At 41.7% G+C, this 14,642-nt stretch overlaps 2 protein-coding genes across 3 annotated transcripts in view; both read left to right on the top strand.

Moving 5' to 3' along the window:
• The first annotated feature begins 435 nt into the window (after nt 1–435).
• Nucleotides 436–11,208, top strand: LOC137798726 (malate dehydrogenase, cytoplasmic-like). 2 transcript variants are annotated; one of them, XM_068595639.1, is made up of 9 exons: nt 436–570; nt 4,688–4,786; nt 5,624–5,720; nt 6,893–7,068; nt 8,519–8,641; nt 9,291–9,467; nt 9,563–9,676; nt 10,481–10,570; nt 10,719–11,208. In XM_068595639.1, the coding sequence occupies exons 1-9, from the start codon at nt 517–519 to the stop codon at nt 10,839–10,841; spliced, it is 1,053 nt and encodes a 350-aa protein (XP_068451740.1). In that variant the 5' UTR covers nt 436–516; the 3' UTR covers nt 10,842–11,208. The 2 variants fall into 2 exon arrangements, with proteins under 2 accessions (XP_068451740.1, XP_068451741.1); XM_068595640.1 differs by lacking the exon at nt 436–570 and adding an exon at nt 3,455–3,590.
• A 948-nt stretch (nt 11,209–12,156) lies between these two features.
• Nucleotides 12,157–14,642, top strand: part of LOC137798725 (UTP--glucose-1-phosphate uridylyltransferase-like) — a 12,769-nt gene continuing 10,283 nt past the window's right edge. Inside the window, exon 1 of the mRNA XM_068595638.1 lies at nt 12,157–12,354. The gene's annotated coding sequence lies outside the window, so the exon portion shown is untranslated. The remainder of the gene's footprint in view (nt 12,355–14,642) is intronic.

The raw sequence follows: 14,642 nt of genomic DNA, 5'->3' as shown, positions 1-14,642 counted from the left end.
TTTGACCCTGAAACATGCTGGTTTTTATTTTGTGTGTGTGTTGTCTAGTGTTTTAGTTTTTGTTGCAGCAGCCAAAAATGTCCCGTTTCCCCGCAGTGACGTCACGTGACTCCTAAATACCAAATTCCAACTTGCTGTTGTTGTTTTTGTTTACAATATTAGAGCCTCCATCCGTGTTATTTATTGACAGTGAAAAGCTTTAGCAGTCCGGTAACAGCGGCTATTTACGTCCTGAAAATCGTATTAAGGGACTAGACGGACAAAAGCACTGTGTGTGCGTGTGCGTGTGTGTGTGTGAGTGTGTGTGTGTGTGTGTGTGTGTGTGTGTGTGTCTACCTGTCTCCCCTCAACCCTCCCCTCTCTCTCTCTCTCTCTCTCTCTCTCTCTCTCTCTCTCTCTCTCTCTCTCTCTCTCTCTCTCTCTCTCTCTCTCTCGGTACCGAGTAGTCGGGTCGAGCCGCCATTTCTGCTCCAGAGGACACATCCAAGTTGTCCGTGAACGACCGAACCGAGAGCCATGTTGACGATGCTGACCTCCATGTACCTGATGGTGCAGGCGGTGTCCTCAGAGGTGAGTTAAAAAAAGAAAAAAGAAATAAAAAAGCAGTCGTTTTGACAGTTGGCGCTCGCATACTGCGGAGGACACGGAGATGACCGCGCGTACGTGAACGCACCGCACAAGAAGACGCGTTCCGAAACTCGCCGTTGACCTTTTTACGAACCGCGTTCGGGAACGTTCGGCGTTTTCCGTCATCGTTTTTATTGAACGGACGACGGGACTTGACCGTTGGACTTCAGGTGTGTGAAAAATGGCGGCCGGAAACCAAACACCTCCGTGAAGGTGAAGGAACCCGGCGGGTTGCGTCTCTTTCTGACCCGCCGTCATCATTAATTCAGAGAGAGTCGTCTTCACCTGGCAAGTTGGCAAAGTGCCAGAGTGAAGCCCACCGGAGCGAACAGCGGGACATCCGGTTGTGCCTTTCAAAATAAAAGTACACTCACTTCACATAGTTACTTTATAAATGTTGCTGATTAAATTAAACGAGTGGTGAAGATAATACCTTGAAATGCATATACCGACCATTAAAGTAATAAGGAAACAATAGTCAATGAATCACAGGCAAAGGAGCATTTTCCTAAAATGTTAGGAGTTATACAAGTAAGAATGGTTAGAATTATGAGATAAAAAGCCTAAATATTTACTTTATATCTCAAAAATCTACTATATAGTATAGTAACTCTCTGACGCAATCATCATTTTCACTTTTGATCTTATAATTTATCCTAAAAATATCTCAGTTTTTTTAAACTTTAAAACTCCATCCATGTAAACATAAATATATCTACATGTAGAGTTTTCACTCTTTTAAAATGATTTCAAACTAAAGTATTAATGTTATGAATAATGTTGTGGTGGTAGAACATCAATTATATCCACAGTAGTAAATTCACAACAATATAATTAAATAAATTAGACAAATAGAGAGAAGATTAAATGAGATAAAACAGATGAGATGGATCTATCTTTAACAAAATTGTCTCAAAGTTTGCTCAATAAATGCAAAATAGAAAAAAAGAGCTGCCTTTAAGGTTAAAAAGCACAGAAAACAGTGGAAAAAAATATACGAAACAACGTACCAATGTCAATGTGTTGTTTCTGCAAGAAGTTTCTATGCACAGTTTAAGCAACAATGTTCGCACTTTTATTTTGAAGGCGTAATCACCGGGGGATCCGGCAGCGCTCCCGGTTTTGCTGCCGCCTTCATGCAGCAGCAGTGCCGCTGCAGATTATCAGCACCTCGGTCAGTTCCAGCCAGCGGCCCAGAACCGCAGCCTGTCTGAACTTCAGGCGGCTTCATGGAAACTGAACCCTGCAAACTGCAGCACGGATCCAACATGGCCGCCGGTGTCCTTGATAGGCTGAAGGATGGACTGAACTCTGGTTGTAATATAAAACCTCACCTCTCTGGAAGGACGTCCATCGCCTTCACTTTATATGCTGAGCTCTGTTCAGGCAGCAGTCGGTTTTACAAAAGTATGCATTCTCTCTCCTGACCACAAGGGGGCGACTCCTCATGAAGTCTATTATTCATGTGTTAAAGCTGCATTCTCTCTCCTGACCACCAGGGGGCGACTCCTCTGGTTGTATAGAAGTCTATGCTTTATGTGTTTGTTCCCATTTAGAGTAAAATAGATCATAATGCGTATTTAAATAAAAAGGTACTTGAACTTTACTTAAGTAATTCTATTTTCTGCAACTTTATACATTTCAGAGACATATTGTGTACTTTTAGCTGCAGTAGATGACAGCTATATACTAGTTAGTCAGTTTTCTAATTGATTAACACTAATAATGTCAGATATGTATGTCCTTTCAAGTTTTTATTCCAGCACTTGTGCTTGTAGGGGAGTATTTTTATGATGTTGTTCTTGTACTTTTACCGAAAAGATCCCATCTGAGTACTTCTCCCACCTTTGGTGATGATGTCTGGTCTATAAATGTCAGCAGATCAGACAGCTCGACTCAGATTTGCCTTCAATGAGGCCGCAGATAACAGGCCTAACAACAACTTAACGGGCTGGCAACTGAACCCGCCGACTTCCTGTAGTCTGGGGAGCAAACTTGACCTCAAGCCAAACTTTCACCTTTGACTCCATCAGGCACCCAGAATAATCCACTGTCATCCTGAGAGCCTGGGAAACAAACCCAAATTACCCTAATTTTAAATTTGGCTGGTATTATATATAATAATACCACAACAATCTGCATGGCTGGATAAACTTTCGTGTAATTCAAATGAACTCTTATTTTGAAATGAGAAGGTTTCAAATTCAGATCCACAGGAAGCCATCAGGAAGAGGTCTGAGAAATTGTTTGATTATTTCAAAATATTCACAACAAATATTCATATATTTTCATATTTATTTCCATCGCAAAAAATTACAAAATCCCTGTATTATTTATAAGATTGACTTTGCAAGGAATTGTTATAAATATCCCAAAGTTCAAGATTCAAGTCTTGCAGGAAAAGGTTTGATTGTGCCATAAAATTTGCAAACAGCAGCATTTAGTCCTTATATTATTTTTTTGATGGGGTTCCAACTGCCTTTGAGGGGTTTCCAGTAGTATTTGTTTATTTAGTATGTATTTATTGTCATTAAGGGATTTACAGTTAATGAAACATTAAATACAAAACACGAACAGACTAGAATAGATCACTTGAAGCGGTGTCTGCCTCTGCAGTCCCTCTACCGGCCACGTGGTGTCGCTAAAGGCGCAGCCGCCAGAATCTCGTTTAAAAAAATGAACCTTTTTCAGAAAATCCTCTTCCGTATATGGAGTAGGTGGGCGCGGTGAGGCGAGCGTGGTGCATCATGGGAGATTGTGTTCCCTTTGTCTAATCGGCTCGGCCGTAAAGCCTGTTGTCATTCATAAAAGGACTACAAGTCCCGTCGTACGTGTGGTGCGAACCGTTTGACCGCCTGACTTTACAATACAAGGATAGAGGTGACCCTTCCGTCTAGTCCGACTCTGAGCAGGGATAACAGGCACCGCAGACTCAAAGCATCTCCACCCGTTAGCTAAACATGGTAAGATGTAATATTGTCTGTTTATTGCGTGATTGTATAAATGTAACAATATAATATGGCACTTCTACCAAAGCGTTAACTAATTCATTTACCGTGTATGCTAAATGATGGCTGTCATTGAGACGTACAAATGTAGCTAGCGGTCTCACTTGATGCTATACTTTATTTTTGGTGTTTTAAATTGAGGATTTTGATGTGCCGAATTCAGTATTAAACATCCAAGGACACTGCTGTGTCACGCGCATTGTTGGCCTCGCAGCTGCATGGCGCAGATCAGAGATGATGTTTTGAATATATAAAAAAAACCCGTCAGGTTCTGCAACCAAGCGTGCACGTTTGCTTCCGCTGATTTTTATTTTATTTTATTTCTTGCTTTTCTGCTGTACTTTCGTGCATCTGCCTCCATTTTAACAAGCAGGATGTCGCGTGGCGTCAGCGTCCTGTTACATCAACGGCCTTATTCTTTTATTCAGTCCCGGGTAGCCAATCATAACTGCAGCTTCGGAGTGGTTGAATCTCCATTCACAAATCTTTCAAAATAAGGAGTTCTGGCTCGTCGGATAAATTTAAGCCAGTAAAATACGATGCGAGGGCATCTTCTGACTGTACTGGATACGTCCTTCATTTCGGCTCGCCAATAAAAACCACTGCATCATTTTATAGTATTTACTGTGTTGCCCTACTTCATTCATTGTGGCGCACGGCGAGGAGCGTGAGAAAGTTGTTTGACCCAATCATAAAACCGGATTTAAAGTTAATCTGTAGTTTCATTCATGTATGCCGAATTACAGAGTGACATCAACTGCTAAATTTTAAATCTAAAAATAGACTGACTGTCGACCTATTCTTGTCGTTACACGACGCCATTCCTTATTGCACGGTTTTCTAAAGGGAGTTGGTTTGAAGTCCTTGTACAAAGAGTTCTACAGTGGGAGGAGCCACCGATAAAGGGCTTGTAAAACCATCAATCTCACAGTGAGGATTCCATCTATTAACTGTGGAATGCATGTTACTTGCTGCTTTGTTCCCTCCATCTGTTGTTTATCTAGGTCAATGACACGTATGAACCAAACTGCTTTGTTTCCCCCCCACAACAGACCAAACCAATCCGTGTTGTGGTGACCGGCGCTGCTGGCCAGATTGCCTACTCCCTGCTGTACAGCATCGCCAAGGGAGATGTGTTCGGGAAGGACCAGGTAAGACCAAAGAGCCCTTGATTACGTAACCTGCAGCGGAGGGGGCGCCCCTCCTTCCCCCCATGAAGCTGCTCCCTGCACAGGCAGATGGGCGACGCAGCGTGTGGAGCTCTGTTGCATAATGGACTCATCATGAATAACGCATGTTTTAATAATGTGGGCTAGGCCATGAGCTTATTGGAGTCCTCACCAGGGGATATTACAAGCTCAAAACAGAAGGAAGAACGCTGTTCATTTGTACAGTTTTAGTGGAATGTTCTGCTTTGTAGGTCACCACGGCTGTATTGTTCTTCTGTGCAATGCATGCTGGGTAGATTTGTGTCCGACTTGGTCCCGACTTGCTCTGACGTCATGCACACGTGGTCAATGATAATCTCACGAGAGCGAGGGGTCTGTGTAATTTAGAGCCGGGCGCCGCAGCTGCTCTTCACAGACTGCCTGACCCAGTGCATGATGGGAAACGCCCATCATGCACCTGTTGTAGAAAATTCTTATTTTATGTGTAGTTTAATACTCAAAGCTTGATTGTTGACCTTTTAGTCTCGTGATTAATCTGAAAACATCTTGTGTGGTTGATGATAATAAAGTTTATTTATACAACACACATTAAAACCAGTACAGTAATGTATTTTATCCTGAATTAAGTACCTTAAGGGGAAAACCTCTTTAATTTCGCTGCATGTTGTGTCCTGTAAGCCAAGCTAAATTGCTGGCTTTAAAAAAAAAAAGAAAAGTGTCAATGTTTATTTCAACACACACGGTCAAACGTTTGATTTACTGGTCTTGTTTTGTGGATTTGTTTTTGGGTAACACCGTCTTGTTTTTATTATTTTCAAGCCAATCATCTTGGTCCTGCTGGACATCCCGCCCATGCTGCCGGTGCTGGACGGAGTCGTCATGGAGCTGCAGGACTGCGCCCTCCCACTGCTGATGGGTGAGCCAACTGTGTGTGTCTGTTACTGTGTGTGTGTGTGTGTGTGTGTGTGTGTGTGTGTGTGTGTGTGTGTACCAGCCGTGAAGTTGCCTAAAGTAAAAAGCTGACGTGAGGCTGTAACTTAACTTAATCGCGGTCACATGAGCGTGAAAGGGTTCAACATTCAACAGAGGGGTCTATCCCATGTCGTAGAACAATACGTACACATCTTGTGGGAAACAAAGACCTTTTTTTAAGGCATCCATCAAGAAAAACGTTAAAACATACAAAATAACCAAAATTCTGACTCATTTTGGAGTTTTAGGACTCGTGTCTGCAGCACTCACTGTGCAAAAATGATGAATTAATTTTTTTAAATGAAATGGTAACTGTAGTATCCACAGTCTTTATCACCGTGATAAGAATGGACATGTTGCACTGACAGTATCACCAATAATTCATTAATATTTTAATGAAGTTTAGTTCATGTGCTGCTGCTTGGAGGAGGAGGAGTGTCTGAAAGGAGGCCTCTGATTGGCTGGTTGTTGAGGCACCGCAGTAGCCAATCAGATCAGTGGTGAGGAGGCGAGCCCAGACTGAAGTCCAGTCCGATAGCAGCCGTTTGTACCAACGGACACTGAACGCATCTTATCATCGGGATCAGACGAGGCGGCAGGAAATTTATGAGAGCAACGAAGCGCTGCTCCGAGGTTGTGAACCGAGATAAAATGAAAAGTTGTGCAATGAGAAGAAGGAAAAGAGCAGAGTGAGAACAAGGTGACGCGGGCTGGAAACGTCACAGTAAAATAAAAATACCTCTTATATTTAATGTTATCAATATGCGTCTTTAGCTGCCGCTGCTATCTGAACGCAGCAGATACGATGTTCCTCAGGTCAACATGAAGTTATTGATCAGTGAGGATCATGAATGAGAAGTCATCGTAAAATCTTGAATAGATTCATGTAATGTCATGAACATGTTATGTTGGCCCAAAATAATGCAAATAAGTATATTATCTTGATAGTAATCAACATATACTCTGCATATAATCACTCTAAAACAAACTGGAATCACTCATTTAGTCAAGAAAGTGATATTTGTGTGGCAACGTTTTGAAATATACATCCTGCTAAATAAGATGTGCATGCTGAACACGTTCTTCCTCCTCCTCTTCCTCCTCCTCCCCCCACAGAGGTGATCCCCACCGACAAGGTGGAGGTCGGCTTCAAGGACATCGACGCCGCTATCTTGGTGGGCTCCATGCCCAGGAAGGAGGGGATGGAGAGGAAGGACCTGCTGAAGGCCAACGTGGCCATCTTCAAGACGCAGGGAGCCGCTCTGGACAAGTTCGCCAAGAAGACCGTGAAGGTGACATTTTCTATTCAGCGCTGAACATCTGCTCGGCTCCGTCCCTCGTCCTGGAGGGGTGTTGTTGTTGTTCTTTGTGGTTGTTGTTCTTTGTGGTCGTACGGTTCAAACGCAGGAAATGAAAGTGCTTATCCAGCGTTTCTTGTAGATTTAAGAGGCGGTTGCTCTTCTCTATGCAGCTCCACATCTACGCCTCTGAGTCTATGCTGCTAAAATGTTTTTATCCACTTTGCTGTTTACAAAACGTGTCATTTTAATTGGGAAAAAAAAATTAGGATTACATTTATTAGAGATCTACCTTTTTGTGTAAAATAATATAATAACTATGGTTCCACCTTCACTATGAGCCGTGAATACCTCATTAATGTCACATGGAGGAGTGTGGAGATCAGCAGGAAGGCCCCCAATGACACAAAGTCCACTAAAGCGCTCGTGTTACGCAAGAGGCGGAGTCTCTGCTGAGGTCGAAGGTCAAAGTGTCACATGAGGAGCCTGAACAGCCTGATGTTGAACATTTCTATGAGGCTTTTACACCAGAAACCTTCAGAGGAAAACAGCGTTTTGTTTCTTTTATTCTCTGAGGAAACGTACAAATAAACATTTAGTCAGTAAAACAGTAAAGATGGCTTGTAACTGTGGATTCACCTCCAACTGTGATGTCATCGTCGACCATCTTTTCCTTGAACTAACTTTGTGTTTAAAAAAAAAAAAAAGACCACATTTTCTTGTCCAAACGTCAAACAGATTATTTTAAACATTTTATTTATTTTAGTATTTGTAGAAAACTCTTTTTTCATCCTGGTTTGTAATCGGTCGCGTCCTGATGAACTGAAGAAAACACAGCAGAGAGTCGTGTCTTTCTCGCTGTGTCAAGGAGGATTCTGGGTAAAATGTGGAAGCGAAGCAGCTGAAGGGAGGAAGTTCAGTCTGGAGGCGATGAAAGAGGAACTGAGAGGAAGAACTTCTTTACTTCCTACACTTCTTCTTCTGCTGGTTCACTGTCCAGCTTCCTTTACTCGATTTAACTTTTCAGTGAGAGAACTTTCAGTCGATTGAGTTAGTTTGTTAAAATATATTCTTTATCGTGTTCATCAGAACGGATTGTTTGCAGAAAAGAGCGAGCTCCGCATCACAGCCACAACCAACAGCATCGTTATTTCATTTAATTATGATTTCATTACATTTTAAATGCATTATCAGCTCGCCGTCATGCTCCTGAACGTCTGTCTGCGTCGCCGCTGTGGACTAATAAAGTTGTATTGAATCTAGAATTGCACAAAAATGAACTTCAACCAAACAAAAAAAACATTTTCTTTCAGATTTAGATCTGACTTTTTAGACTTTATTCGTAGTATACATCAGTAATTTCTTAAGTTTGAGACGTTTTTACAGTTTCTTTTTATTTTCATCATTACAGAAGTCGTGTTTTTATTTTTGACGTGTTTTTCAGGTCGTGGTGGTCGGAAACCCGGCGAACACCAACTGTCTGATCGCCTCCAAGTCGGCCCCGTCCATCCCCAAAGAGAACTTCTCCTGCCTGACCCGGCTGGACCACAACAGGGCCAGCTCCCAGGTACGCCCGCACACCCGGTCCCGCTCGCCACGACCCCGTCTCACAAAGGTCACACGGAGGTCACGCAGGTCAGAAAAAGAGGTCCACGAGGACGGGCTCGCTCGGCTCTGGCTAACTCGTTCACGGTCCCTTCGCAACTCACTATTGATATTTTAAATAAATGTTTGAATAACGATAATTGACGAGCGTTCGTTGGCTTTGAAAAGACATTTTTGTCTGTCAATCAATGTCTTGACCCTCCTGAACCCAGAAGCCACCAAACCTCTCTGATCTTCTGACGTTTTATTGAACATGATGCAACGTCCGAAACACGTTTGTGTACTTGACATCGACCTCGTCCAACGTCATAATTTAAATATTGGAGGAGAGCGTTCTGCAATACTTTGAGAGTCATAATTACAGTAGAAGTAGGAAGAAATGTAGATTATAAACATGTCATGAAATGAAAGACTTCGTCTGGTGTTGACATATTAAAGAAACAGTGATATTAATTGGCATGAATATAACATGCAGAGTGATGTTTTCATTAGTGTACAATGAGCTGAAACTAACTTTTAGCTTTGAAAAATGTTTCATGTCTACAAATGAAATATTTCTGCTGTACGTACTTCCTGCTGACGCCGCTGCTGTGTCGGTCCCCGGCCTGCAGGTGGCGATGCGTTGCGGCGTGTCCGCGGACAAGGTGAAGAACGTCATCATCTGGGGGAACCACTCCTCCACCCAGTACCCCGACGTGCACCACGCCAAGGTGGACATGGACGGCTTGGAGACGGCCGCCTACGACGCCGTGAAGGACGACACCTGGCTGAGGGGAGACTTCATCTCTGTGAGGCCTCGCTCCCCCGCTGGGTTGTTTGCTTTCATGTGGTAGTTTCCGTCCTCTTCTCAAACCTATAACCTCCTCTCCTCCGCGTCCTGCAGACGGTGCAGCTGCGCGGCGCGGCCGTCATCAAAGCCAGGAAGCTGTCCAGCGCCATGTCTGCCGCCAAGGCCATCTGCGACCACGTGAGGGACATCTGGTTCGGCACCAAAGAGGTCAGAGTCTTTTATTTTTAGTTAAAGTCCTGTAAATGTGTTATATTCATGTGTTCATCTCTCATTCATTTGTGTCATTTAAGGTTTACGGTATGCTTTGAATCCTCATTGTTAGTTTAAATACTACATTTTATCACTTTTTACTGTTTACGCACAGATTTTACACAATGTTTGCTCATAGAAATGTGGTTAAAAGTCGTAGAAATGTAGTTAAAAGTCCTATAAATTCATTGGTCACAATGTGTATGAACCCCGTTTACACTTCAGCCAGAAGAACATCTTCATGGACTTTAATCATCTGATAAACAATAATTATTAAGCATAAGTTCCTTTCAAACTTAGTGGTCAGAGTCCTAAAAAACACTTATCTTTTCTTCTTTAAGAGGATGTCTGCTGCTGAGCGTCGTCTTCTGTTACTTTTGTCCTTTTCACTGAAGCTTTATCAGGAAAATAATCTCAAAGATTACATTTTTACAGCTGCATCTTTGCATCCAAAGGAATAATTCTCGCTGTATTTGCGGCGTAAAGAGCAAAATCCTTCCACAGAATTTGCATTAAATATCCCCTAACGTCCCAAAAATGCCAATATTAAGTGCTGAAGATGCCGTTTCCTTCAACAATGACGTATATTCCTGTGATTGTCGGCGTAAAAAAAATTGTATTGGGCTGAATCTTTAATATGAATATCATCAAAATACCGTTCTGAATAATTAAATATCCCACCCATATGTGAACCTGAACAATGATGCATGAGTTATAATTCTAAGTTATAATCCCTGACGTTGTTGTGTTTGCCGTCGACAGGGCGAGTTCATCTCCATGGGCGTGTACGCCGCCGGAAACAAGTACGGCATCCCAGAGGACCTCATCTACTCCTTCCCCATCGAGATCAAGGTGAGTGCAGCCGGCGCTTCACTTCACACCCAGAGGGTTCAAGCTGTCGTCAATCTGCTGAAATAACACAACGCGAGTGTTTCTAGTCCATAAACAAACACACAAAATGCAACAAATCCCCTTTTTTCCCCCCTCTTACTCCTCACAGAACAAGACCTGGAAAATGGTCGACGGACTCTCCATCAACGACTTCTCCCGCTCCAAGATGGACGCCACGGCGGCCGAGCTGGTGGAGGAGCGAGACACCGCCATGGACTTCCTGTCCCAGTGACGGTCTCCTCCTGCCGGCCGGCAGCAGCTCTTAGATCCCCCGAAGGCTCACTGCTCGCGGCTCTGACGACCAAGAAGAAGAAGAAGAAGAAGAAACCCTCCACTCTTATTAACCGTCCCAGCTGGCGTCAGTGTGCCCCCCTCTCTCTCTTTCTCTCAGTGTGTGTGTGTGTGTCTTTGTGTGTCTCCAGGCCACCTTTTTTTTTCAGGTTTTTTCCGAAAAAACCTGTTTAACCACCGCGACCTGGCCTCCTCCGTCTGCAAGACACACGAGAGAATGTCTCTGTTTGGTAGATGATAAAACACACACTAAGAAACTGTAACGGAAACAATGTTATCACCAATAAAACAACAAAGGAAGCAACAGACCAACACCGTGTTGTCGTTTGGTGTTCAGAAGGCTTCGTCGGAGACGTGCTGGTGTCGGACGTCAATGGAAATTGACGCTCGTAAAGCTTTTTTTTATTTAATCTCGGGCTTCAAATTGAGTGTTGATGCTTTCTACAACGTTTCAGCCTCATAACTGCTGCTTCAAGTGATTTTAATTCAACACAGTAACTGAAACTTATCAGTTATTTCTGTCCTCCAGTGTTTTGCAGTGGATCCTTTTAACCACACGGGGGCAGCATTGATCAGAATTTAAATGTAATGGGTTTTGTGTTTGATCCTCAGTAGTTTTTATACATCATTTTTTGGAGTTTCAGAACAATTACCCCATCCTCTTTTTAGGGAAACTAAATTACAAAAACAGGATCCTCTACAAAATGAGTGTTTGTGATAGGCTTAAGACTATTACAAAGTAAAATTTTGTAACTGAAAAACCCCAAAAGCTGCAGGTTTAATGTGTGTTTGGGTCATTTAAAGAAAATATATAGACTGGTGTAGCCTACGGTAATAATATAACTAATATTTATGTATAACTACTATAAATTTATACGAACAAATCGGCCTAAATCTTATTGCTACTAACCATAATAAACAGGAATTAGATGTAATGTTATGCACAAGTGTAAACATCAAACTAATCAGTTAAATTAATACAAATTATACAATTTGCATGTGGAATTGAGTCCAAATTGGACGCAATAAAAATATAAATTAATAAAAATGGATAAAGCTAAATGACATTGAAGTGAAACATGATGAAATGTGTGTAAAAATGTAATAACTTCACTTCAATGCGTAACAAAACATTGGTAGTTAAAAATAGACCATCGTGAGTGGGCGGGGCTTGTTCGGCAACTCCTTTTGATTGACGGGCGTCTTCCACCAATTACACGCGCTCGTTACGTCACCGGCGTTCGGCGACGTGCTTAGGCTGGCTGTCAGCTGCGGAGGCTACCAGAGGAAGAGGAGGAGGAGGAGGAAGAACAAGAAGCGACTTTTCAACCGTTTCACTCGACTTTTTGTTCCCTAAACCGAGGACTGTAGTTGTCAGCTGTCCGTCCCGCTGCGAGCTGTCCACGTTGTCCTCTGCTCGTGACGCTCTCCCGGCGCGTGGCCCGCGCGTTCAGGTGGGTCACTTCACAGCCTCGCGAGACAAACCTGCGGCTGCTCGTGCACGAAAACTTTGTCCGGAAAAAAACAGTGAAACTGTAAACATGTAAACATGTCTGAAGAGCTGGCGTGAACCTGCTTCTCTGTGGGTGTGTGCGGGTGTGTGTGTGTGTGTGTGTGTGTGTGTGTGTGGGTGTGGGTGTGTGTGTGGGTGTGGGTGTGGGTGTGTGCGTGACCACAACATTTCCACATGGAGAAACAAGTTCCCACAAATACATACAAGAATATGCAAAGATACATAGCATGAGCATATTTAAATATGAACACAAAGATGGCTGGAGGACTAATAATTATATTTAAAGTAACACACATTATCATAAATCAATTAACTTTATTTAATGTGACTTTCAGTGGTGGAAGAAGTATTCCAAATAGCAAAATGTACGTAAAGTAGGAAAAGTATTCACTATTTAAGTGAAATATTTCCTGTCTGTGTTTTACTTTTAATACAAATACTGTGAACGCAACTTGTGAACTTCAAGACTTTAAAGACCATGAAGTGTTGAGGCGACCTTTAAACAGCGAGGTCAAAGGTCACCGTTACAAACTCAGTGAGGAGGTGATGTTACATGTAAAGTACAGATAGATACCAGATAGTACATGAACCAGATAGTACGAGTAACCAGATACTACATGAACCAGATAGTACATGAACCAGATAGTACAAGATACCAGATAGTACAAGATACCAGATAATACATGAACCAGATAGTACGAGTAACCAGATAGTACATGAACCAGATAGTACAAGATACCAGATAGTACATGAACCAGACAGTACAAGATACCAGATAGTACATGAACCAGACAGTACAAGATACCAGATAGTACATGAACCAGATAGTACATGAACCAGATAGTACATGAACCAGATAGTACATAATAGCAGATAGTACGTGATACCAGATAGTCTGATTTGAAGTAAAAAGAAGAAATTAAAGAGAGAAAATGTAAAATTACCAAAGAAATGTACACTTTTTGTAACGGGACAAAGTGAAGAAATCAGATCATATCAGAGATTGAGGGGTTGTCTCTACACGGCTCTCAACATGTCAGAATTTACGAATTCAGCACATTTGTTAGAAGCAGTGATACGACAGTGTATAAGTACACTGTTCAAGTAAAGGTCCTGTATTCAAAGTTTTTTTTAAGCAAAAGAAAACAAGTATTATCAAAGTATACTGAAAGGAGCAAAAGTAAAATGTACAAATTCAGCAAAATTACACCATTTCTAAATATTCATACAAATTATACATCTCAGTAAAATGCAGCTAAAAAGAAGGAAAACTTTATTAGTTAATTTACAAAAAAAATGTTATTAATTGATGGTCTGTAAGTCAACTAATTGATTAACCAACTTTTTGTTTTAGCACTATTTGTTTTGTGTGTGTGTGTGTGTGTGTGTGTGAGTGTGTGTTCAGAGTAAACACCCCGGCTGCGTGTGATTGGTGCGTGGGTGGCAGTGGGCGGGGCTTGTGCTGAGCTCAGGGTCTGTGCTGCAGATCTGTGAGCTTCCTCTGATCTGAGGATGAGGAGGACGTCTGTTGTTCTCTGACAGCTGCTCTGCTTTGTTGTTTGTTTGTTTGTTTGTTTTTTTATCTCCGGGACCATTTTACTTTCACGTCTTTAAGAGCGAGCCGCTGCTTCCTTCACACGCCGTGTCTGTACGCTCAGTAACATGTCTCTGACTGTAGCCGGTGAGTTTGGGAGGTTTTTGTGTCTTTTCTTAGACGTTACTGTGTTTCTGACTCTGAGTGTCAAGTAAACAACATTTACAGGTTAAAGTACAACATGCGTTTAGTTTAAATATGTACATCCTGGTAAATGTCTCATAAAATGTATGAAAACTATTGTGAAGAACTCCAGAAACTGAAACGCAAGAAGTTCAAATGTATCAGCAAGTTTAATTCAATTTAATAGAGTTTAATGTAATAATAAATATGTTTAATATTTAGTTGGCGACCAGACTTTAAGGTTTGTAAACTTAACATTTGATCCTAAATGGAACATTTAGTGATGATCTTTTAGTTATTTCTGCTCATGAATGAACAGAATATAAAAAAATAAATATGAACAAAATGTCTAAAGACAAAGTAATGTGAGTGAATATTTATGATAATAAAGAATATCTTGATTCATTTTACACATGAACTTTGAAAACCCTTCAAACTGTATTTCATTATTATTATTTTTAATCATTTCATTGAAGTTAAATCTATGGAATAGTTATAATGTGTAAGGCCAT

This window comes from Clinocottus analis, unplaced genomic scaffold (genome assembly GCF_023055335.1).
Source record: "Clinocottus analis isolate CAN_PGR_092001 unplaced genomic scaffold, fCliAna1.0.p SCAF_31, whole genome shotgun sequence".
Lineage (NCBI taxonomy): Eukaryota > Metazoa > Chordata > Actinopteri > Perciformes > Cottidae > Clinocottus > Clinocottus analis.
Note: the sequence above shows the minus strand (reverse complement) of the source record. Positions and strands in the feature narration are given on the sequence as shown.